This window comes from Salvelinus namaycush, chromosome 27 (assembly GCF_016432855.1).
Source record: "Salvelinus namaycush isolate Seneca chromosome 27, SaNama_1.0, whole genome shotgun sequence".
Classification (NCBI taxonomy): Eukaryota; Metazoa; Chordata; class Actinopteri; order Salmoniformes; family Salmonidae; genus Salvelinus; species Salvelinus namaycush.
The window spans coordinates 33,004,912-33,031,772 of record NC_052333.1 but is presented as its reverse complement, the minus strand read 5'-3'; the positions used below and the strand labels follow the sequence as shown (position 1 = coordinate 33,031,772).

The 26,861-nt window shown below is 43.9% G+C and overlaps 1 protein-coding gene and 1 non-coding gene across 7 annotated transcripts in view; both read right to left on the bottom strand.

Annotated features, from left to right (window-relative positions):
* The window catches only part of ago4 (argonaute RISC component 4), a 41,644-nt gene that overhangs the window by 11,150 nt on the left and 3,633 nt on the right, over positions 1 to 26,861 (bottom strand). The window contains exons 2-11 of one of the 6 annotated variants that reach the window (XM_038966030.1): positions 25,567 to 25,750; positions 25,049 to 25,169; positions 20,121 to 20,299; positions 11,647 to 11,783; positions 11,336 to 11,488; positions 10,199 to 10,286; positions 8,224 to 8,371; positions 7,742 to 7,861; positions 5,687 to 5,848; positions 93 to 241 (exon numbers count right to left, since the gene is read on the bottom strand). In XM_038966030.1, the coding sequence (XP_038821958.1) occupies positions 93 to 241; positions 5,687 to 5,848; positions 7,742 to 7,861; positions 8,224 to 8,371; positions 10,199 to 10,286; positions 11,336 to 11,488; positions 11,647 to 11,783; positions 20,121 to 20,299; positions 25,049 to 25,169; positions 25,567 to 25,750 (1,441 nt within the window). The remainder of the gene's footprint in view (positions 1 to 92; positions 242 to 5,686; positions 5,849 to 7,741; positions 7,862 to 8,223; positions 8,372 to 10,198; positions 10,287 to 11,335; positions 11,489 to 11,646; positions 11,784 to 20,120; positions 20,300 to 25,048; positions 25,170 to 25,566; positions 25,751 to 26,861) is intronic. The other 5 variants (XM_038966032.1, XM_038966033.1, XM_038966035.1 and 2 more) reach the window with 5 other exon arrangements.
* LOC120022875 lies at positions 8,061 to 8,139 on the bottom strand. The gene has a single exon (XR_005472649.1). It is a non-coding gene; the product is annotated as a small nucleolar RNA SNORD35 (small nucleolar RNA).

Below are 26,861 nucleotides of genomic sequence, written 5' to 3'. Positions count from 1 at the left end.
ATTAGTAATGGTCACCACACAGACTAAGGAGGGCTATGGGGAGTTTTGGGTGGAGTGGTGCGTCTACCAAGGTTGACGGGCAGATGACTCACTTGAGCAGGTCCTCTCTGCACTGTTTCTGTGGGGCGAAGCAGGCCACGGCCCACACCTTGATCTCTATCCCGGCGTAGAACTGCTTCCCCCGCATGTCCCACACGCCCTGGTTGGGCGTGGCCACTGTCTTATTCTGCGGAGAGAGTCCCTACGCTCTTAGTGAACCCCCCGGTTTAACCAGCCGACACAGAGGATACAACTCCCCAGCCCGCACCACACACACACGTTGGGGGTAGAATTTGCCACATACCACTGATACAGCGACAGATCATTTTACATGTGTGTCTAAATGGGGGTGATTAGGATTGGGAGGGTAGGAGAATCTGGCCCTAGATCTGTGGTCCGAAGGGAACTATCGTATGCTCCTATTACACACTATCCCACAGCAAGTAGCCTACAGGTAAAACCTCCACATGCTAGACAGCACCAGAAGCTTATTAAACAGGGCAGAACATTCATGTAAAGAATAGACATGACCGTCATAGTTACCATTGTACACTACAAGATAAGCCCAGAATTGTCCAATCCACAGGTGAGCAACTACTTTACAATGCAGGCTTCCACCCTTCCAGTTCTAAACATATTTTGCTGATACACACTTAGGTGCCATGTGTTATTCATTTATCACAACTTAAGCAATAAGGCACGAGGGGGTGTGGTGTATAGCCAATATACCACGGCTAAGGGCTGTTCTTATGCACGACACATTGCGGAGTGCCTGGACACAGCCCTTAGCCGTGGTATATTGGCCATATACCACAAACCCCTGAGGTGCCTTATTGCTATTATAAACTGGTTACCAAAGTAATTACAACCGTAAAAATACATGTTGTCATACCCATGGTATACCACAGCTGTCAGCCAATCAGCATTCAGGGCCTGAACCACCCAGTTTATAATAAAAGCACATACAGTACCAGTCAAAAGTTTGGACACTTAGTCATTCAAGGGTTTTGTCATTTTTACTATTTTCTACTTTGTAGAATTATAGTGAAGACATCAAAACTATGAAATTACGCATGGAATCATGTAGTAACGAAAATGTTAAATTAAAATATATTTTGATTTGTAGCCACCCATTGCCTTTGACAGCGTTGCACTCTTGGCATTCTCTCAACCAGCTTCATGAGGAATGCTTTTCCAATCGTCTTGAAGGAGTTCCCACATATGCTGAGCACTTGTTGTCTGCTTTTCCTTCACTCAGCAGTCCATCTCATCCCAAACCATCACAATCACCTGACCTCAACCCAATTGAGGAGGCCAGGTCATCTGATGCAGCACTCCATCACTCTCCTTCTTGGTCAAATGGCCCTTACATAGCCTGGAGGTGTGTTGGGACATTATCCTGTTGAAAAACAAACAGAGTCCAGATAATCGCAAGCCAGTTGGGATGGCATATCACTGCAGAATGCTGTGGTAGCCATGCTGGTTAAGTGTGCCTTCAACTAAATAAGTCACTGACAGTGTCCCCAGCAAAGCACCACAATAGCATCACACCTCCTCCTCCATGCTTCACAGTGGGAACCACATGCAGAGATCATCCGCTCATCTACTCTGCGTCTCACAAAGACATGGCGTTTGGAACCAACAATCTCAATTTAGGACTCAGACCAAAAGGACACATTTCCACCGGTCTAATGTCCATTGCTCGTGTTTCTTGGCCCAAGCAAGTCTCTTCTTCTTACTGGTGTCCTTTAGTAGTGGTTTCTTTGCAGCAATTTCACCATGAAGGCCTGATTCATGCAGTCTCCTCTTAACAGTTGATGTTGAGATGTGTCTGTTACTTGAACTCGGTGAAGCATTTAATTGGGCTGGTAATTCTAATGAACATATCCTCTGCAGCAGAGGTAACTCTGGGTCTTCCTTTCCTGTGGCGGTCCTCATGAGAGCCAGTTTCATCATAGCGCTAGATGGTTTTTGCGACTGCACTTTCAAAGTTCTTGAAATGTTCCGTATTGACGGACCTTCATGTCTTAAAGTGATGGACTGTTGTTCCTCTTTGCTCATTTGAGCTGTTCTTGCCATAATATAGACTTGGTCTTTTACCAAATAGGGCCATCTTCTGTATACCACCCCTACCTTGTCACAACACAACTGATTGGCTCAAACGCATTAAAGGAAAGAATTTCCACAAATTAACAAGGCACACCTGTTAATTGAAATGCATTCCAGATGACTACCTCATGAAGCTGGTTGAGAGAATGCCAAAAATGTGAAAAGCTGTCAAAGGCAGAGGGTGGCTACTTTGAAGAAACAAATATAAAATATCTTTTGATTTGTTTAAAACATGATTCCATGTGTTATTTAAGAGTTTTGATGTCATAATAAATAAAAGAAAAACCTTGGAATGAGTAGGTTTCCAAAACTTGACTGTTACTGTATATCAGGATCTGTATCCACAAAGCGTCTCAGAGTAAGAGTGCCACTGCTGATCTAGGACCAGTTTTTCTTTTCAGTTCATAATGAATAATAAGATTGTATGGACAGATCCTAGATCAGCACTCCCAAACCCGAGATGCTTTGTGGATACAGGTCCAGATATTATCAGATCATTCTAGCTATGAATAGAAGTACCTCCAGTGTTCAGGGCCCATAGCGTCTACTTACATTTTGCATTGTGTCGAGTTAGCTACCCTCTCTTGTAACAATTGGGCAACCATATTGTATTCTCCAGCAAGCTATACATGTACTAATGTGCAATTCAAGAAAGAAAAAGCCCTGAAAACTGGGGTGCTGATCCAGCATGGAGTCACATATACATTAGATTGTGATTACACTGAATACTAATACAGTCGTGCATATCACATCAAAATAACAGCAAGTTATCAGTGAACGATTAAGTGATGATTAGCAAAGCTCTCCACTGTAATTACAGCAACATATTATAAACATCAGCATGATAACAGTGACAAACACAAGGACAGTCGCTTTTTCCATCACAAACCTATTACAGCTACAACAATGTGAACATGACAGTTAAAAAAAAGGGTCTGAAAGACGTGCCAGTCATACAAATGAATAACTAACTGCGACGAGAAAAGCAATCAGTCCACATTTCAGAGGATGATAAAACTCCATTACCCAGCAGGCAGCAGTCCAAACCACTCCAGAAGAGACTGTAAATGGGCCCAATAAAAGGCGTATATAACCCAACAACACTGTGCCAAAACTGTTAGTACATCTCTATTAAAGCTATTTCTGTGACCGACTGTTTTTCTAACGTGCACTTGCAAGCCAAGATCAGATCAATTATCCATATGCAACACGTGGTTTTACAGTCCACATTGGACCTATAACAATGTCTGTGGAAGAGGTCTACCCATACCAAACATAAATACATTATACAAGACTGTGCGGAACTTATGTAGAGACCGTGTATATAGCCTACATAAACCCAGCAACAACAAAAAAAAGACATCCTCTCACAGTCAACTGCGTTTATTTTCAGCAAACTTAACATGAGTAAATATTTCTATGAACATAACAGGATTCAACAACAGACATAAACTGAACAAGTTCCACAGACATGTGACCAACAGAAATTGAATAATGTGTCCCTGAACAAAGGGGGGGGATCAAAATCAAAAGTAACAGTCGGTATCTGGTGTGGCCACCAGCTGCATTAAGTACTGCAGCATCTCCTCCTCATGGACTGCACCAGATTTGCCAGTTCTTGCTGTGAGATGTTACCCCACTCTTCCACCAAAGCACCTGCAAGTTCCCAGACATTTCTGGGGGGAGAATGGCCCTAGCCCTCACCCTCCGATCCAACAGGTCCCAGACGTGCTCAATGGGATTGAGCACGCTGGCCATGACAGAACACTGACATTTCTGTTTTGCAGGAAATCACACACAGAACAAGCAGTATGGCTGGTGGCATTGTCATGCCAGGATGAGCCTGCTGGATCTGGTACCACGAGGGAGGTCTTCCCTGCAACGCACAGCATTGAGATTTCCTGCAATGACAACAAGCTCAGTCCAATGATGCTGTGACACACCGCCCCCAGACCATGACGGACACGCCACCTCCAAATCGATCCCACTCCAGAGTACCGGCCTCGGTGTAACACTCATTCCTTCGACGATAAACGCGAATCCGACCACCCCTGTTGAGACAAAACCCTGGTCCAGGGGCGGTGGGTTTGTGCCCATAGGTGACATTGTTGCCAGTGATGTCTGGTGAGGACCTGCCTTACTACAGGCCTCAAGCCCTCAGTCCAGCCTCTCTCAGCCTATTGCGGACAGTCTGAGCACCGATGGAGGGATTGTGCGTTCCTGGTGTAACTCGGGCAGTTGTTGTTGCCATCCTGTACCTGTCCCGCAGGTGTGATGTTCAGATGTACCGATCCTGTGCAGGTGTTGTTACACGTGGTCTGCCACTGCGAGGACGATCAGCTGTCCGTCCTGTCTCCCTGTAACGCCGTCTTAGGCGTCTCACAGTCAGGACATTGCAATGTATTGCCCTGACCACATCTGCAGTCCTCATGCCTCCTTGCAGCATGCCTAAGGGACATTCACACAGATGAGCAGGGACCCTGGGCATCTTTCTTTTGGTGTTTTTCCAGAGTCAGTAGAAAGGCCTCTTTAGTGTACTAAGTTTTCATAACTGACCTTAATTGCCTACCGTCTGTAAGCTGTTAGTGTCTTAACGACCGTTCCACAGGTGCATGTTCATTAATTGTTTATGGTTCATTGAACACGCATGGGAAACAGTGTAAAACCTTTTACAATGAAAAAGTTATTTGGATTTTTACTAATTATCTTTGAAAGACAGGGTCCTGAAAAAAGGGATTTTTTTTGGTTGCAATAATAAAACTGCCCTTCCGGTATGAAGGTTCCCTTACATTTTTTTTAATTATTTTTTTTTGAAAATTCAATTGGTTGAAATCTATTTCTCAGTTATCACTTGGCTCGTATAAATTCTGTAGTTGCCCCTTTAGGATGTTTAAGGTCAACATCCCCATAGTGTTCACATGTCTCATGTAAATGTTGTAGGTACATAAAAATATTAAATAAACAATTTGAGAAATATCCAGTCTTTGCTCTTTTCTTCATTAGCATGATGATTTTAAAATGTATTGGATTTGTCTAATCTGTTAAGACATTGAATACATGTTGTTTAGTATATTTAGGATGTTTAGTTCTCTGTGTGATGTTCATTTAAAGTTTGGCCTATGTGATTGAAATGTTGCATCTACATAAACAATGTTAACACACAGTAACCAAAAACCTGATCTAATTGACATATTCAGACAGCGTTTTCAGCAAATATGCAGCAAACGGTAGACTGTTCGCCACAAATTTACCTGAATTATTTGCCAGAAGTTCACACGTCGCCGCAACAGTTTGCCACAAAACTAATTTGCATGTGAAAATAGGGTCTTGAGGCAAATTTGCCAAACGTTTGCAACAACTGTTTGCTAGAAGCCTGTTTTTTTGTTAAGGGTTATTTTATTTAATTCAAATGTGCTGTGTGGCATGAAGTCTCATCCTCCTCCCCTTGGTTAATCCACTCATCCTTTTCATTCACACACACGGACACGAACAGCCCATCCCTCCCGTGATTGGCCCAGCCCAGTGCCCTAGTACTCACCCTGCCACAGTCCCGCCCAGTGTCGGTACTAACCCGGCCCCCATACTGCAGCATGGGCGCTGGGAGGACTCGGCCCGTCACCTCAGTCATGTCGTTGTGCACCACGATTCCGAACTCCTTCAGGTAAGGGTCAGGACCACCCACCATGCTGTTGCTTTTGACCTGGGGGGGATGAAGAGAGAGAGGTTGGTGTGAAAAGGAGGAAAAGGGGTTAGGCAAGCAGAGAACACATGGATTTCCTGCTAGTGTCTAGAGCATTTGCGACCCGTTCCAGGAAGCTTGCCGTATGTCGCACGTCACTACTTCACATTTGAACGGAAAAAAAGGTTTTAAAACATTTTTCGGACAAGAGTGCCTTCTGGACAATATGAACTTTCATGTGCCTTAATAAAAAAACTTGTACCATCTGTAAATATGAACAAACCATTAAAAAAATTACAAGTCTAGTTTGTTTAGCCCTGGAAAAAGCCAAGAACCTTCCCACTAGCCATGATTGTCTGATAGAATGGATGGGCCGAGAGATTCGTTCGGATTGGTCTGCCATGTAGCACGCGTCGGTCTATAACATGAGCTGCTCATTATGTGTAGATAATCCTTTCTACCGCGGCATTTAAGATAAAATGAACTGCAAAAAAAGTGTTGCTACTGCTCTTAACATTGCTGCCCTGAATTTAACAGGTGCTAATCACCAAAGATGTGTTTTGTGCCTGGAAGTGCTTAGTAATGAGACTCAAAACAACACGTCCTGACCAAACATCCACAGCATGACGGTAAAGTTCTTTCAGAACAGTGCACAATGCTTCAGGAAAAACAGTGCTTCGACAGTGGGAAAAAATGATAAGCAGAATTAAGGGAGTACTATCACTCAGTAGTAGTAGATGTGAGTTTCTCTTTCAAACAATCCCCTTGTACACAGCTAATAGCTAGCTAACGTTAGTACATGACCTCAGGGTTGCACTGTCAAAGATTTAGCCCAGAATAGACATACTTGTTGAAAAGTTCAACCAGGCATAAAGGCAATTAAATGTCGGGATATTTATGAGTAGCTGCATGTTGTTTTCATAAGCCTGGGTCCCAGGAAAAACACAGAATTTCGCATTTGGGTCTCAGGCTGAACAAGTTTAAGAACCCCTGGTCTAAACAAAAAGACGCCACTACGCAAGTAACCATTTCACTGTACCTTTTACACCTTTATCATGTCCATGTGACAAATCAATTTCGACTTTATTTGATATAGTGTGCGTTTAACAGAGACGGTAATGTTAACATGCCCTGCACCAAAGACCGATTAGGATGTAGGCCAAGGACTAAATAGTGTATTTTTTACTACTAATTTCACCACGTTTAGTCTTTATCTTTAGTTATTTACTACACTACCTTACTCTGTTTAGCACATGGCCTAACACGTGAGTCCTGAAAGAGATGGGCAGGGCTAAGGCTTAAGAGGGTGTGAACGATGCTGAATGGGTGTAGACAAAGAAGAGCTCCCCAGTAGGTTTACCAAAACATTCACAGGCCATTTTCTCAAAAGTGGGGTTACAAGTTTATCAACTGCAGTGTATGATATACCATTTTCTAGCTCAAGAGTTTACTTTTATACAATGTAAAAATGTAATAAAAAGTTGTTACAAAAGGACCGAATCAAGATGGTGGGTCACATTTTTAGTCGTAAATCAATCATTTAGAGTTCTACCTCAAATCGACAATCACCAATACCAGTAATAGATCAATCAATTCATAAAGCCATTTTTACACAAACGGTTACTTTACAGTAACCCTGCCTCGAAGTTTTGGGGGGAAATTGAATATTCAGAGTAGACAAACCATATGACACCAGGCAAGAGATATGTGTACTGAGGTTGGCGTTTCAAGACTGGGGACCATTTCTGGACCACCACACATCTTTAGAAAACAGTAAAACTGACATGGCAAACACTCAAAAGACCCAACAGGGCATTTTCCTTGCAAAAACCTCACGGCTGCCTCAGCCTACGGCTCTGCACTTCCTGTGTTGCAGTTCACACTTGCACCACTGAGGGAGGAGCAATGACTCACCAGTCGGCTGATCTCTTCCTGCCTGTCGGGTGCAGAACGTGCTGTAGCTTTGATCATGGTGGAAGTCTGGTTGTCTGTCAGCTTCTTGATGCAGCGCTGCCCGGCCACAATGTTACAAACCTGTATGCGGACAGAGAATAGTTAGTTACTGAATAACGCTGTACTCAAGTAATGGAGAAACATGAAAAGGATTGTTTCTTATGGGACAGGTACTCGTTTCTGTCCATTTGGTGCCTAATGAACTGCAGTAAACTGGAAACTAAAGTCTGACCATGCCTACGTCCCAAACCCTCTTTTTTTTCAACAATGCATAGGTGCACTGAGTGCATCAGTGATGCCTTCAGGCAATTTCGTCAAAGCCACGAACGCTTGGAAGACCACCGTGAGAGAAACTTGCAGCGATATCTTGAGTGCACTCTATACATACAGTAGGAGTTAATTTGAGGTGTGTGTGTGTGTGTCTTTTAGAGCCACCCTCTCACCTCCAGGGGCAGGTAGGTGTGCTTCTGTTCCTGCCCCACTTGTAGGCAGGGCAGGTGGGGGTATTTGAGCTGTAGGCTGTACTTCTGCTTGAAGTACTGAGCCACTGTACACTCCATGGCCTGGCCATTCTCCAGCTGTAAGGGGAACCTGAGCAACAGGCAGACAAGAACATAATACAGTGGGGAGAACAAGTATTTGATATACTGCCGATTTTGCAGGTTTTCCTACTTACAAAGCATGTAGAGGTCTGTCATTTTTATCATAGGTACACTTCAACTGTGAGAGACGGAATCTAAAACAAAAATCCAGAAAATCACATTGTATGATTTTTAAGTAATTAATTTGCATTTTATTGCATGACATAAGTATTTGATACATCAGAAAAGCAGAACTTAATATTTGGTACAGAAACCTTTGTTTGCAATTACAGAGATCATACGTTTCCTGTAGTTTTTGACCAGGTTTGCACACACTGCAGCAGGGATTTTGGCCCACTCCTCCATACAGACCTTCTCCAGATCCTTCAGGTTTCGGGGCTGTCGCTGGATGGGTGTAGGACTTTCAGGCATGGCAATACGGACTTTCAGCTCCCTCCAAAGATTTTCTATTGGGTTCAGGTCTGGAGACTGGCTAGGCCACTCCAGGATCTTGAGATGCTTCTTACGGAGCCACTCCTTAGTTGCCCTGGCTGTGTGTTTTGGGTCGTTGTCATGCTGGAAGACCCAGCCACGACCCATCTTCAATGCTCTTACTGAGGGAAGGAGGTTGTTGGCCAAGATCTCGCGATATGGCCCCATCCATCCTCCCCTCAATACGGTGCAGTCGTCCTGTCCCCTTTTCAGAAAAGCATCCCCAAAGAATGATGTTTCCACCTCCATGCTTCACGGTTGGGATGGTGTTCTTGGGGTTGTACTCATCCTTCTTCTTCCTCCAAACACGGCGAGTGGAGTTTAGACCAAAAAGCTCTATTTTTGTCTCATCAGACCAAATTACCTTCTCCCATTCCTCCTCTGGATCATCCAGATTGTCATTGGCAAACTTCAGACGGGCCTGGACATGCGCTGGCTTGAGCAGGGGGACCTTGCGTGCGCTGCAGGATTTTAATCCATGACGGCGTAGTGTGTTACTAATGGTTTTCTGTGAGACTGTGGTCCCAGCTCTCTTCAGGTCATTGACCAGGTCCTGCCATGTAGTTCTGGGCTGATCCCTCACCTTCCTCATGATCATTGATGCCCCACAAGGTGAGATCTTGCATGGAGCCCCAGACCGAGGGTGATTGACCGTCATCTTGAACTTCTTCAATTTCCTAATAATTGCGCCAACAGTTGTTGCCTTCTCACCAAGCTGCTTGCCTATTGTCCTGTAGCCCATCCCAGCCTTGTGCAGGTCTACACTTTTATCCCTGATGTCCTCACACAGCTCTCTGGTCTTGGCCATTGTGGAGAGGTTGGAGTCTGTTTGATTGAGGGTGTAGACAGGTGTCTTTTATACAGGTAATGAGTTCAAACAGGTGCAGTTAATACAGGTAATGAGTGGAGAACAGGAGGGCTTCTTAAAGAAAAACTAACAGGTCTGTGAGCTGGTAATCATACTGGTTGGTAGGTGATCAAATACTTATGTCATGCAATAAAATGCAAATGAATTACTTAAAAATCATACAATGTGATTTTCTGGATTTTTTTTTTTAGATTCTGTCTCTCACAGTTGAAGTGTACCTATGATAAAAAATTACAGACCTCTACATGCTTTGTAAGTAGGAAAACCTGCAAAATCGGCAGTGTATCAAATACTTGTTCTCCCCTCTGTACATACTAATACATTGTATTAATAAACCAAAAGAGAAAAACAAAAGGAAAGAGCAATGCATCTCGCCTTGGGTTTTGCATCAAGAGAAACGTCACGTAGGAGGGCTAGGGCCGCAGGGACACGTGAAAGACGCTAACTGGAATGTGTAGCGACTAGTGCAGCACTTACGTTTGGTGGCTGGCGGGGCGGCGAGTGACATTGCACACGCGATACTTCCTTTTCATCTGACCACAGTGGGTGACCTCGACTTTCAGACCTGAGAGCGAAAAACATACGCATAGAAACACCCAGAAGAGCACATCAAAATACGGCCACAAACGAAGACGGGGAGTATAACGAGGAGTTTGAAAAGACATTTAAGCATCATTGAAAATCTAGGCAGTTGGCGAGTCACTCCATCTGACTGTCAAAATGGCCTAACTCGAACTTACTATTGCTGTGCATAACTCAAACCCATTCACAGCAATGCATGATTTACACAAAAGTTAGTTAGTCAAGCACGCATATCTCACGTTAGGATTCAGCCCATAGTGTAGATTATGGGTGTACATCACGGATGGTTATCAAATCCATCTCAATTCATATCCATTGAAATTCCAAGTCAAGAGATAAGAGTTATAAAAGGGTCATTTATTTTTAGTAAAGATTCTTCACAATTCTTAAGCTTCCTGAATTGGAATGGACTTGACACGCGACCCTGAGGTACACTACAATTGTCTGGGTGGGTGGATGCTGTCTAATAAGGTGTGGTGCACCTCCGAAATGTCACCCGATTCCCTATGTAGTGCACTACTTTTGACCAGGGCATATAAGTAGTGCATTATATAGTGAATAGACTGCTTGGTTGTTTAGCAACAAAACCGATGCGTGCGCAACTATGGGGCAAAACAGACGAGGTTGGCTTAGACTGTTGACAACATTAAATCTAGTTTACGTCTCCCAATATTTATTGAATACAAACTTACATTTGCACAATGAGCACTTGTCTCAAATACATCGTTACAGCTGTTGAATAGCTAGCGAATTTTTGCCATATTTGCATAGACGTGACATCAGTCAAAACAAGACATTGTATCAAGAAAAATATAAAAAAACTAGCTGAAACGAGACACCTACGATACCCCACATGGCCGCTTCTTGTCATTGTAGCTAGCTATCTGGCCATCCAGAATCACAACAACACAGAGCCTTCTGCCCCATTGAAGCGTGCGCACAGTTTGTGACGTTGTCAGCTAACACGTCTATAGGGTGCCATTTCAGATGCAGACTTGGTGTGTAGAAACATGGTAAAAACATTGGTCTGACCTGCAGGTCCCCACCCACCTCGGATCTCCTTGGTGAACTTGACGCGTTGGGAGTCGGTGAGTGGCTTGGTCTGCTCGTTGATGTTCTGGATGTCGAGCACCTCGCACATGAACTCGATCACGGGCTGGGCACGGTAGAAAGCAGTGGCGGAGACTGTGGGGGGGGGTCAAGGAAAATGTAGGGTTCATGACCAAAGAAACCCTAAATCTATGTTATATTACCCAGACACAAATGTACAAGCACACACAGCCTGGGATTTTTTTTTTTTATCTACACAAAAGTTACAGTAAGAAATTGACTACTGCGCTTACCATCGATGTTGAGCATCATGTTCCACATGGCAGGCCGGACCGACTGATGGAAGCCGAACCACACCTCCCTGCCTCCGCCCAGGGGGTGGTAGTAACCCTCCGGAGGGGAGAAGAAGGAGCGCCCCACTGGAGTGTACCTGGAAACAGCCACATGGACAGTCCGTGTAAATGCCAGACAAGATCATTCTGTGAGAGATCACTCTCTATGACACAACGTAAGTTCCCTCGAAAAAAAAAAAAAAAACATCTCCAAAAAAGGTCTCACTTTTGTTCTTATGGAATAACTCATAGGCAGAGTTACTTGTTTGGTCGTTTTGTATGGGAACAGGCCATAGAGTTATTCACTGTCTATATAGGCAAGGCTATTTGATATAGGATACCAAGCAGTAACAATGCCATGAACTACAACTGATATTATGATAAAGAGATGTTATGGGGCCATGTTATAAAAAGCCATGTACCTAATGCCTAGGGCTATGGCGGTCATGACATTTTGTCAACCGGTTGTTGTCATGCAAAAGACTGTCGATCTCACGGTAACTGCCCGTTAATTAACAGACACGTTTGACATCTCCAAGCATACAAGCCGCTGATGCGCACCGTTGGGACATCTAGCATTTTTAAAAAGTTGAATAAATCAATTACAATACATAATTTACACTGAACAAAAATATAAATGCCACATGCAATAATTTAAGATTTTACTGCGTTACAGTCGATATAACGAAATCAGTCAATTGAAATACATTCATTAGGCCCTAATCTATGGATTTCACATGACTGGGAATACAGATATGAATCTGTCGGCATGGATCAGAAAAGCATTCCATATCTGATGTCACACTGCATGAGGCAAGTGGTGGTCACATCTCCTTCGCATAGAGTTGATCAAGCTGTTGATTGTGCTCTGTGGCATGGTTGTCCCACCCCTCTTCAATGGCTGTGTGAAGATGCTAGATATCGGCGGGAACGTGAACACGCTGTTGAGCACGTCGATCCAGAGCATCCCAAACATGCTCAATGGGTGACATGTCTGGTGAGTATGTAGGCCATGGAAGAATTGGGACATTTTTCAGCTTCCAGGAATTGTGTACAGATCCTTGCGACATGGGGCCGTGTATTATCACGCTGAAACATGAAGTGATGGTGACGGATGATTGGCATGACAATGGGCCTCAGGATCTCGTCACGGTATCTCTGTGCATTCAAATTGCCATCGATAAAAGGCAATTGTTCATTGTCCATAGTTTATGCCTGCCCATACCATAACCCCACCACCTCCATGGGGCACTATGTTCACAACGTTGACATGAGCAAACTGCTCACCCACACGATGCCATCTGCCCGGTACAGTTGAAACCGGGATTCATCCGTGAAGAGCACACTTCTCCAGCGTGCCAGTGAAGGGGAGCATTTGCCCACTGAAGACGGTTACAAGGCTGAACTACAGTCAAGACCCTGGTGAGGACTACGAGCTTGCAGATGAGCTTCCCTGAGACGGTTTCTGACAATTTGTGCAGAAATTCTTCAGTTGTGCAAACCCACAGTTTCATCAGCTGTCTGGGTGGCTGGTCTCAGACGATGCAGCAGGTGAAGAAGCCGGATGTAGATGTCCTGGACTGGCGTGGTTACAAGTGGTCTGCTGTTGTGAGGCAGGTTGATGAACTACCAAATTCTCTAAAACGACATTGAAGACTGCTTATGAGAGAGAAATGAACACTAAATTGTCTGGCAAAAGTACTGGTGGACATTCCTACAGTCAGTATGCCAATTGCACAATCCCTCAAAACGTGAGACATCTGTGGCATTGTGTAGTGTGGCATAACTTCACATTTTAAAGGGGCCTTTTATTTCCCCCCAGCACAAGGTGCACCTGTGTAATGATCCTGCTGTTTAATCAGCTTCTTGATATGCCACACCTGTCAGTTGGACAGATTATCTTGGCAACGGAGAAATGCTCACAAACAGGGATGTAAACAAATGTGCACAACATTTTAGAGAAATAAGCTTTGTGTGTGACTGGAACATTTCTGGGATCTTATTTCAGCTCATGAAACATTGGACAAACACATCACATGTTGCGTTTATATTTTTGTTCTGTATATTTTAGGCAGGTCAAAAAAAATGTTTTCAGATGAACAGAATGAGTTGCTATCTGGCTATGCGCCATGCCTTAGGCTGTAGGCTTGTTCATTTAGCAGACAAGATATGATTAAGTCCCGTGCCATTATCTTATGATTTTATAAGAATATAACTGAACTGAATAAAATAGGAAGGACGCTTTTCACCATTCCAGAGCGAGTGTGCATATCAAGTGGCTATGTTGAGCATAAAAGTGATCATTTGAAACAGGTCCTACACACTAGATTTAGAGTTATTTGGCAACTTTAATTGTGAATGATACAAACCTTGGAATGACTTAGAAATCAGAAGATATGGGCAGTATGATGCAATGATAGGCTATTGATGACTTGAGAAAGTACCAAAAAAGCTTGCCCAACGCATCACCGGGGGCAAACGACCTGCCCTCCAGGACACCTACGGCACCCGATGTCACAGGAAGGTCAAAAAGATCATCAAGGACAACAACCACCCGAGCCACTGCCTGTTCACCCCACTATCATCCAGAAAGCAAGGTCAGTACAGGTGCATCAAAGCTGGGACCGAGAGACTGAAAAACAGCTTCTATCTCAAGGCCATCAGACTTTTAAATAGCCATCACTATCACATAAGAGGCTGCTGCCCTATATACAGACTAAAAATCACTGGCCACTTTAATAAATGGAACACTAGCCACTAATGTTTACATATTTTGCTTTACTCATCTCACATGTATAATTTGTATTCTATTGTACTGTATCTTAGTCTATGCCGCTCCGACATTGCTCGTCCAAATATTTATATATTCCTAATTCCATTCCTTTACGTTTGTGTGTGTTGTGAAATTGTTAGATATTACTGCACTGTTGGAGCTAGAAACACACGCATTTCGCAACACCCGCTAAACACGTGTACGTGACCAATAAAATGTGATTTCATGTCATCCGTATGCACTCGAATGGAGGCCACTTTCCCACCCGTTTGTTTTTCACTCATGTGGGGTAGGCTACTCCGGTTATTTCACTCTCTCACTGCAAGACAGGTGATATTCCACCCGAACTCTGTATGCCATGGGCTCTCCAATCCTATTCCTGCAGCTACCCAGTGCATACTTTGGGAAACCAAGGGAAATCGGTTGCGGAAAATGAATAGTAACATGTTTCCAGAACGAAACAGGTTTCATTAAAACGGTTGACAGCCCCTCTCTATGCGCGCTTAAGAAAGCAATGAAGGAGAGAGGGGAGTAGATTGAAATGCACAGTGGTGAGATATTCTGTTGCTAAAGGGAATGTGTCAGTCAATGAATTATGCAAATATAAAAAAAATGCCTTAGTAGGCTATTCAAAATCAAATACAAAGTCACTAATTGAAGGCTAACTCTGAATTTACTTAATTTTGGCATACAGGCTAGACCAATTATGTACCCAAGACATTTTTGTATGTTTTCCTGCCCTGCGTAATATGCGGGACGCTGTGTGTTGTATAAATAGCACAATCATTTTAATTGGTCTCTCTCACACACACACAAACTCAGCAAAAAAATAAACGTCCCGTTTTCGGGACCTGGTCTTTCAAAGATATTTGGATTTTTACGAATTAACTTCACAGACCTTCATTGTAAAGGGTTTAAACACTGGTTTCCCATGCTTGTTCAATGAACCATAAACAATGAATGAACATGCACCTGTGGAACGGTCGTTAAGACACTAACAGCTTACAGACGATAGGCAATTAAGGTCACAGTTATGAAAACTTAGGACACCAAAGAGGCCTTTCTACTGACTCTGGAAAAACACCAAAAGAAAGATGCCCAGGGTCCCTGCTCATCTGCGTGAACGTGCTTTAGGCATGCTGCAAGGAAGGCATGAGGACTGCAGATGTGGCCAGGGAAATAAATTGCAATGTCCGTACAGTGAGACGCCTAAGACGGCGCTACAGGGAGACAGGACGGACAGCTGATCGTCCTCGCAGTGTCAGACCACGTGTAACAACACCTGCACAGGATCGGTACATCCACACATCACACCTGCGGGACAGGTACAGGATGACAACAACAACTGCCTGTTGTAAGTAGAGGTCGACCGATTAATCGGAATGGCCGATTAATTGGGGCCGATTTCAAGTTTTCATAATCGGCATTTGGACACGATTATGGCCGATTACATTGCACTCCACGAGGAGACTGCGTGGCAGGCTGACTACCTGTTATGCGAGTGCAGCAAGGAGCCAAGGTAAGGTGCTAGCTAGCATTAAACTTATCTTATAAAAAACAATCAATCTTAACATAATCACTAGTTAACTACACATGGTTGATGATATTACTAGTTTATCTAGCTTGTCCTGCGTTGCATATAATCGATGCGTGGCCTGTTAATTTACCATTGAATCACAGCCTACTTCACCAAACTGGTGATTTTACAAGCGCATTCGCGAAAAAGCACTGTCGTTGCACCAATGTGTACCTAACCATGAACATCAATGCCTTTCTTAAAAGCAATACACAAGTATATATTTTTAAACCTGCATATATAGTTAATATTGCCTTCTAACATGAATTTCTTTTAACTAGGGAAATTGTGTCACTTCTCTTGCGTTCTGTGCATGCAGAGTCAGAGTATACGCAGCAGTTTGGGCCGCCTGGCTCGTTGCGAACTGTGTGAAGTCCATTTATTCCTAGCAAAGACCGTAATTAATTTGCCAGATTTGTACATAATTATGACATAACATTGAAGGTTGTGCAATGTAACAGCAATATTTAGACTTAGGGATGCCACCCGTTAGATAAAACACGGAACGGTTCCATATTTCACTGAAAGAATAAACGTTTTGTTTTCTAAATGATAGTTTCCGGATTTGACCATATTAATGACCGAAGGCTCGTATTTCTGTGCGTTATTATAATTAAGTCTATGATTTGATAGAGCAGTCTGACTGAGCGGTGGTAGGCAGCAGGTTCGTAAGCATTCATTCAAACGTTTGCCAGCAGCTCTTCACAATGCTTCAAGCATTGCGCTGTTTATGACTTCAAGCCAATCAACTCTCGAGATTAGGCTGGCAATACTAATGTACCTATTAGAACATCCAATAGTCAAAGGTATATGAAATACAAATGGTATAGAGAGACTCATGTTAAAAGGAACCAACAGCTTTCATATGTTCTGAGCAAGGAACTTAAACGTTAGCTTTTTTACATGGCACATATTGCACTTTTACTTTCTTCTCCAACACTTTGTTTTTGCATTATTTAAACATGTCTCATTTTATATTTGAGACTAAATTAAAATAAAAGTGTTCATTCAGTATTGTTGTAATTGTCATTATTACAAGAAAAAAATATTATAATAAATGAATAAATAACAGGCAGATTAATCGGTATCAGCTTTTTTTGGTTCTCCAATAATCAGTATCGGCGTTGAAAAATCATAATCGGTCGACCTCTAGTTGTAAGGCAGGTCCTCAACAGACATCACCGGCAACAACATTGCCTATGGGCACAAACCCACCGTCGCTGGACCAGACAGGACTGGCAAAATGTGCTCTTCACTGACGAGACGCGGTTTTGTCTCACCAGGGATGATAGTCAGATTCACGTTTATCGTCAAAGGAATGAGCGTTACACCGAGGCCTGTACTCTGGAGCGGGATCGATGTGGAGGGTCCGTAATGGTCTGGGGCGGTGTGTCACAGCATCATCGGACTGAGCTTGTCATTGCAGGCAATCTCAACGCTGTGAGTTACAGGGAAGACATCCTCTTCCCTCATGTGGTACCCTTCCTGCAGGCTCATCCTGACATGACCCTCCAGCATGACAATGCCACCATGCACAGAACGAGTAGTATGTCTGATTTCCTGCAAGATAGGAATGTCAGTGTTCTGCCATGGCCAGCGAAGAGCCCGGATCTCAATCCCATTGAGCACATCTGGGACCTGTTGGATCGGAGGGTGAAGGCTAGAACCATTCCCCCCAGAAATGTCCGGGAACTTGCAGGTGCCTTGGTGGAAGAGTGGGGTAACATCTCACAGCAAGAACTGGCAAATTTGGTGCAGTCCATGAGGAGGAGATGCACTGCAGTACTTAATGCAGCTAGCTGGTGGCCACACCAGATACTGACTGTTACTTTTGATTGTTCAGGGACACATTATTCCATTTCTGTTAGTCACATGTCTGTGGAACTTGTTCAGTTTATGTCTCAGTTGTTGTATCTTATGTTCACACAAATATTTACACATGTTAAGTTTGCTGAAAATAAACAGTTGACAGTGAGAGGACGTTTCTTTTAATGCTGAGTATATACACTGCTCAAAAAAATAAAGGGAACACTTAAACAACACAATGCAACTCCAAGTCAATCACACTTCTGTGAAATCAAACTGTCCACTTAGGAAGCAACACTGATTGACCATAAATTTCACATGCTGTTGTGCAAATGGAATAGACAAAAGGTGGAAATTATAGGCAATTAGCAAGACACCCCCAATAAAGGAGTGGTTCTGCAGGTGGTGACCACAGACCACTTCTCAGTTCCTATGCTTCCTGGCTGATGTTTTGGTCACTTTTGAATGCTGGCGGTGCTTTCACTCTAGTGGTAGCATGAGACGGAGTCTACAACCCACACAAGTGGCTCAGGTAGTGCAGCTCATCCAAGATGGCACATCAATGCGAGCTGTGGCAAGAAGGTTTGCTGTGTCTGTCAGCGTAGTGTCCAGAGCATGGAGGCGCTACCAGGAGACAGGCCAGTACATCAGGAGACGTGGAGGAGGCCGTAGGAGGGCAACAACCCAGCAGCAGGACCGCTACCTCCGCCTTTGTGCAAGGAGGAGCACTGCCAGAGCCCTGCAAAATGACCTCCAGCAGGCCACAAATGTGCATGTGTCTGCTCAAACGGTCAGAAACAGACTCCATGAGGGTGGTATGAGGGCCCGACGTCCACAGGTGGGGGTTGTGCTTACAGCCCAACACCGTGCAGGACGTTTGGCATTTGCCAGAGAACACCAAGATTGGCAAATTCGCCACTGGCGCCCTGTGCTCTTCACAGATAAAAGCAGGTTTACACTGTGCACATGTGACAGACGTGACAGTCTGGAGACGCCGTGGAGAACGTTCTGCTGCCTGCAACATCCTCCAGCATGACCGGTTTGGCGGTGGGTCAGTCATGGTGTGGAGTGACATTTCTTTGGGGGGCCGCACAGCGCTCCATGGGCTCACCAGAGGTAGCCTGACTGCCATTAGGTACCGAGATGAGATCCTCAGACCCCTTGTGAGACCATATGCTGGTGCGGTTGGCCCTGGGTTCCTCCTAATGCAAGACAATGCTAGACCTCATGTGGCTGGAGTGTGTCAGCAGTTCCTGCAAGAGGAAGGCATTGATGCTATGGACTGGCCCGCCCGTTCCCCAGACCTGAATCCAATTGAGCACATCTGGGACATCATGTCTCGCTCCATCCACCAATGCCACGTTGCACCACAGACTGTCCAGGAGTTGGCGGATGCTTTAGTCCAGGTCTGGGAGGAGATCCCTCAGGAGACCATCCGCCACCTCATCAGGAGCATGCCCACGCATTGTAGGGAGGTCATACAGGCACGTGGAGGCCACACACACTACTGAGCCTCATTTTGACTTGTTTTAAGGACATTCCATCAAAGTTGGATCAGCCTGTAGTGTGGTTTTCCACTTTAATTTTGTGTGACTCCAAATCCAGACCTCCATGATTTCCATTGATCATTTTTGTGTGATTTTGTTGTCAGCACATTCAACTATGTAAAGAAAAAAGTATTTAATAAGAATATTTCATTCATTCAGATCTAGGATGTGTTATTTTAGTGTTCCCTTTATTTTTTTGAGCAATGTATATATATATACACGCATAATCTCTAATATGTGTATGGGTGTTTATAATTAATCACCACACTGTCCATTTTGTTGTGTTAGGCTTTGAAACATCCACAACCACCATGTTTACCACTCAGTTTCAACCTGTTGTTGAACTTCTTTCTTCATATTGATCAATCACAGTGAGCGGAGTTTTAAACGCACAATACTGTTTTGATGTGGTTGATGTTCTTTTCGATTTCATTTGCATTGATGTCAGAGTGGTTAGAGGGACAATGAGTACCAGGCCATTAGCGACCTGATGATCGTTAGCGAATTGGGTACTACCAACGCATGTCCAGAGTGCATAAGAGGAGAATAGCATGACTCAACGCTCACGTGGAATTTTACTGCACTCATGACTGCCAGTAATACAGCCACCGCAACAGCCCTACCAATGCCTAACTTTAAATTAAGACAAAACACATTGTTTTCATATATTTTTCACATTATAGCCAATTTTGACTTTGTAGCTTGGCAAATGTACAGTGTGAGCCATGTTTACCTCATGGAAGGCAGGTGGCGGGTGATGACGTCCAGGGCCTGAACAGAGTCCTCGGGGACCTCGTTGTGGCCTGACAGAGCCTCCAGGAGCATCTGCAGGCTCACCACCGACACCCACTGCAGAGACACCTTGAACGTCTGATCTTTCCCCTCCCCCGGCAGAGTTACTTCCAGATCCACCTAGACAGGGAGAGGGCAGGGGGTTAGGAAATGGTTGAAAAGCAAGGAAAGCCACACAAACACATTTGTGATACGCTTTAAACCACACTGAGTGTACAAAACATTAAGAACACTTGCTCTTTCCATGACAGACTGACCAGGTGCATCCAGGTGAAAGCTATGATCCCTTATTGATGTCACTTGTTAAATCCACTTCAAAATCAGTGTAGCTGAGGAGACAGGTTAAAGGATTTTTAAGCCTTGCGAGAAATGACCTATGAATTGTATATTTACAGTGCATTCGGAAAGTATTCAGACCACTTGACTTTTCCCACATTGTTACGTTAACACCTTATTCCAAAATGGGATTATTGTTTTCTTTCCTAATCTACACAATACCTCATAATGACAAAGCAAAAACAGAATACATTTTTTTTGCAGATCCTCTAAAGCTGTCAGGAAGGATGGGGAGTATCGCTGCATAGCTATTTTCAGGTCTCCAGAGATGTTTGAGCAGGTTGAAGTCCAGGCTCTGGCTGGGACACTCCACGACATTCAGAGACTTGTCCTGAAGCCACTCCCGTGTTGTCTTGACTGTGTGCTTAGGGTCGTTGTCCTGTTGGAAGCTGAACCTTCGCCCCAGTCTGAGGTCCTGAGTGCTCTGGAGCAGGTTTTCATCAAGGATCTCTCTGTACATTGCTCCATTCATCTTTGCCTCAATCCTGACTAGTCTCCCAGTCGCTGCTGCTGAAAAACATCCCCACAGCATGATGCCACCACCACCATGCTTCACCGTAGGGATGGTTCCAGGTTTCCTCCAGACGTGACACTTGGCATTCAGGCCAAAGAGTTCAATCTTGGTTTCCTCAGACCAGAAAATCTTTTTTCTCATGGTCTGAGAGTCCTTTAGGTGCCTTTTGGCAAACTCCAAGCGGGCTGTCATGTGCCTTTTGCTGAAGAGTGTGGCCACTACCATAAATGCCTGATTGGTGGAGTGATGCAGAGACGGTTGTACTTCCGGAAGGTTCTCCCATCTCCACAGAGGAACTCTTCAGCGCTGTCAGACTGACCATCGTGTTCTTGGTCACCTCCCTGACCAAGGCCCTTCTCCCCTGATTGCTCAGTTTGGCCGGGCGGCCTGCTCTAGGAAGAGTCTTGGTGGTTCCAAACATCGTCCATTTAGGAATGATGGAAGCCACTGTGTTCTTGGGGACCTTCAATGCTGCAGACATTTTTTGTTACCCTTCCCCAGATCTGTGCCTCAACACAATCCTGTCTCGGAGCTCTACGGACAAATCCTTTGACCTCATGGCTTGTTTTTGCTCTGACATGCACTGTCAAATGTGGGACCTTACAGTGCATTCGGAAAGTATTCAGACCCCTTGTCTTTTTCTGCATTTTGTTACATTACAGCCTTATTATAGAATAGATTAAATCATTGTTTTTCCTCATCAATCTACACACAATGTCCCATAATGACAAAGTGAAAACAGCTTCTTTTTTTTTTTATTCAACAAAAACACCTTTATGTATTCAGACCATTTGCTATGAGACTCAAAATTGAGCTCAGGTGCATTCTGTTTCCATTGATCATTCTTGAAGTATTTCTACAACAGGCGGCAGGTAGCGTAGTGGTTAGGGCATTGGGCCAGTAACCGAAAGGTTGCTAGATCGAATCCCCAAGCTGACAAGGTAAAAATGTAATTCTGCCCCTGAACAAGGCAGTTAACTTCTAGTTCCTCCCAAACCCGGATCCGGGAGCACCCCCATCAGTAAAAAAGCTGACTAGCATAGCGTCACAAGTAAATACTAGCATCTAAATATCATTAAATCACAAGTCCAAGACACCAGATGAAAGATACACATCTTGTGAATCCAGCCATCATTTCTGATTTTTAAAATGTTTTACAGGGAAGACACAATATGTAAATCTATTAGCTAACCACGTTAGCAAAAGACACCACTTTTTTTACTCCACCATTTTTTTACTGCATCAGTAGCTATCACAAATTCGACCAAATAAAGATATAAATAGCCACTAACCAAGAAACAACTTCATCAGATGACAGTCTGATAACATATTTATTGTATAGCATATGTTTTGTTAGAAAAATGTGCATATTTCAGGTATAAATCATAGTTTACCATTGCAGCCACCATCACAACTCTCACCAAAGCAACTAGAATAACTACAGAGACCATCGTGTATTACCTAATTACTCATCATAAAACATTTCTTAAAAATACACAGCGTACAGCAAATGAAAGACACAGATCTTGTGAATCCAGCCAATATTTCAGATTTTCTAAGTGTTTTATAGCGAAAACACAATATAGCATTATATTAGCTTACCACAATAGCCAGAAACACAACACCATTTACCAGCAGCAAAGGTTAGCGATCGTAACAAACAGGCAAAAGATATATAATTTTTGACTAACCTTGATATTCTTCATCAGATGACAGTCCTGTAACATCATATTACACAATGCATATAGGGTTTGTTCGAAAATGTGCATATTTAGCGGCACAAATCGTGGTTATACAATGTGATTAGTGGCCAAAACTTCAAGCAATCTGTCTGGCGCCATCTTGGAGAGGCACCTATTCTAATCGATAAGTAATCATAAACTTGACTAAAAAAATACAGGTTGGACAGCAAATGAAAGATACATTAGTTCTTAATGCAACCGCTGTGTTAGATTTTTAAAATTAACGTTACTGCGCATACAGCGTGCGCTAAAGCGAGACCGCACCGAAATTCATGGCGGAATTATTATTTGACATATGTCAACATAAATACGAATTAACAGCATAAAGACTGCTTACTATTTGCTGAGCTTCCATCAGAATCTTGGGCAAGGTGTCCTTTCTCCAGAACAATCGTCTTTTGGTTGAAAGATGTCCTCTTCTCCTGTAGAAATAGCAGCTAACGCTAGCCATCCACTGGAGAGGTGTCCAACTCGTGATAGCGCGTCACAAAGAAATCCCAGAAAATCGCAATAAACTGATATAAACTGCTATAAGTCGGTTTAAAGTAACTACCTTATGCAGTTTAAGACAAAAATCAAATTAAATCAGAGCCGGAGATATAGAACTGCTAAATGAAAGCTTTTCAGGACGCCATTGTGATGTCCCTCTTGCGCCAGGCGCCCCGTTGAAAAGAACGGTACTTCCGTTCCATGAGCTTTTATAGTGCCCCAGATGGTGCAATCCACTCCATTCAAATTCTCACCGCTTACTGACATCTAGAGGAAGGCGTATGCAGTGCATGTAGCCCCATAGCTTACATGGGGACTTAAACTGACCCTAGAACAGGGACCTCGATTTCAGAAATCTCACTTCCTGACAGGAAATGTGCTGCAGAATGAGTTCTGTTTCACTCAGAGAAATAATTCAAACGGTTTTAGAAACTAGAGAGTGTTTTCTATCCAATAGTAATAATAATATGCATATTGTACGAGCAAGAATTGAGTAAGAGGCAGTTTAATTTGGGAACGAATTTTTACAAAGTCGAAATGGTGCCCCCCTATTGACAAAAGGTTAACCCACTGTTCCTAGGCCGTCATTGTAAATAAGAATTTGTTCTTAACTGACTTGCCTAGTTAAAGGTTAAATAAATAAAAATAGAATTGGAGTCCACCTGTGGTAAATTCGACTGAACATGATTTGTTAAGGCACACACACCTGTCTATACATAAGGTCCCACAGTTGAGGTCCCTCCAGAGGTGCACCTTCCAACAGGACAACGACCCTAAGCACACAGCCAAGACAATGCAGGAGTGGCTTCGGGACAAGTCTCTGAATGTCCTTGAGTGGCCCAGCCAGAGCCCGGACTTGAACCCAAACGAACATCTCTGGAGAGACCTGAAAATAGCTGTGCAGCGATGCTCCCCATCCAACTTGACAGAGCCTGACAGGATCTTCAGGGAAGAATGGGAGAAACTCCCCAAATACAGGTGTGCCAAGCTTGTAGCGTCATACCCAAGAAGACTCGAGGCTGTAATCTCTGCTTCAGGCGCTTCAACAAAGTACTGAGTAAAGGGTCTGCATAGTTACGTACATAAGGTTGCTCTGTCATTATGGGGTATTGTGTGTAGATTGATGAAGGGGAAAAACTAATTATAAAATGGATTAAAAGGCTGTAACGTAACAAAAATGTGCTAAAAGTGAATGGGTCTGAATACTTTCCGAACATACTATGTGTGCCATTCAGAGGGTGAATGGACAAGACAAAAGATTGTAGTGCCTTTGAATGGGGTATGGTTGTAGGTGCCAGGCAATCCGGTTTGAGTGTGTCAAGAACTGCAACGCTGCTGGGTTTTTCAAGCTCAATAGTTTCCTGTGTGTATCAAGAATGGTCCACCACCCAAAGGAAATACAGCCAACTTGACAACTGTGGGAAGCATTGGAGTCAACATGGGCCAGCATCTCTGTGGAAAACTTTCGACACCTTATAGAGTCCATGCCCTGACGAATTGAGGCTGTTCGGAGGGCAAAACAGGGGGGGTGCAACTCAATATTAGGAAGGCGTTCCTCATGTTTTGTACACATTAAACAAACTTGTCTAGGTCTGGAATAGACAAATGATGACAATCGAGTTTTGGGCAAATCAATCCTGTGGTTCTGGATGGGGCAGGAAAAACACCAATCGAAACAGAGGCTATTCAAAACTTTTCAAGAACCGATACAGGTGCTTGGAAGGAGAAACAGTCCATTACATGGTCACAAAAACCAGATGTACAATAGTGGTTAAGACGATTGCTTACCCTGTCTCTCCCGATGGGTAGTGGATGGGCCGTGTACATGTTCCTCTTCCCGTCGTAGCCCGGTTGCCGATCACCAAAGATCTGCATCTTGAAGTGGCGAACCATGGTGTCCACCACCTCCCTGCGAGACAGGGGGAATCATGAGCTGGCCAGATAATGCATTCACACAGACAGTACTGCTTACAAAAAGAGCAGTCTTCACTGTCCATTTGGTAGGCCGTCAACGTAAAAAGGAATTTGTTCTTAACAGACTTGCCTAGTTAAATAAAAGGTTAAATAAAAATAAACTTCCCACCGGCTGCTCTGTTAAAGACACATTTTTATTTTCACACGTACAACTAACTTGAGTTTGACTTGTTTCACTGACAAGTACACACGTCCATTCCCACAACTCCCCGAAACCTAAACCCTCAAAGTACCAACTTAACCTCCCTCTCTCTGAAAATCCATTTCCACCTTCCAGTTCCCCTCGAAAGAGACATTTCTCTCCTTCCCTCCCCATGCCCAGTTGTATTTACCTGTTAACCCTCCTTGGCCGTTTCTCAGGCTTGATGTCGATATCGTAGTGATAGACATCAATCTTGGGAATCTGCACCTGGAAGTGGTTGGCCAGCAGGCGGATGGGCTTCCCCACGGTGCCCATGCCAGGCCTCCGCGGGGGCTGGAAGAGGGAGGTGGGGGCCGGCGGGCCTATAGGGGGGTCCAAACACAGAAACACACACATTTGTTGGTTGATACATTCATTTCGTATTCACTATGTACCAAACGGAAGAAAACAGCTTGAAACAGTGAAACAGCTTGAAACCTGAACTTATCCAACAAGAAATGCTTGTTTTGTTTGTGGAGCAAAAATTATTGCTACGGTGTGCTCTAATGAATAAGACCCTGTTAAAATGACACTAAGAGGAAAGGACAAGTACGTAGTAGTTAAGAGGGCTTTTGGTCTCAGATGAATGTGTTTGTTTTGGCAATGAGTCTAAGCAGCACGGTGACCACTGTGGGTGCAATTATTAGTAGCTAAGCTATATGGACAGGATGCTCTGACCAACAAAAATTGTTGAATGGGTTAGCCATTTCTTTTTTTTGCATTATTAGAGTTGTTGGTCAACTTGCGGAATCAATTTCTGAAATCAGTCCAATCACATTCCTTGCCACGGTTTCCCACATGAACTCTCGCCAACAGGTCACGACTATCCGCCCACGACTACCCGCCCACAAAAACACCTATTGATCCATCTCCCTGGCCTCCGACCCAGATAGGTCAACAGCGGAGGAGGAAACAAATGTCCCGCCCCAGCCCCCACCCCAGATAGGTCAACAGAGGAGAAAACAAATGTCCCGCCCCAGCCCCCACCCCAGATAGGTCAACAGAGGAGGAGAAAACAAATGTCCCGCCCCAGCCCCCACCCCACTCAAGCCAGAACATAGACTGACGCACAGGGCCCGCCTCAGACAAAGAGCAGCACGTCAGACAGACGGCAGCAGGGCCAAATGAGGGTCTGCAGAGACAGCAGGGATTACCGCTAGACACAACTAAACACTGCCTCGCCACCCATCTTATACAGGATGTGCTCATACATTTAGTGTATATCCCACAATTTAATGTGTAGGCCTATTGTACCAAGCCCCAATACTGACTCACAGGCATGTAGTTAGCAATTTATACAGCCAATGAAAATGAGACAATTACTTGGGTGGATGTTGGGAAGTGAGATGCACCACTATTGTATACTTGTCTTACATTTCAATTGTCCTTGGTGTTAAAGAATCTATTACAAAATAGGGGGAACTATCCAATTTAACCTACCTACTC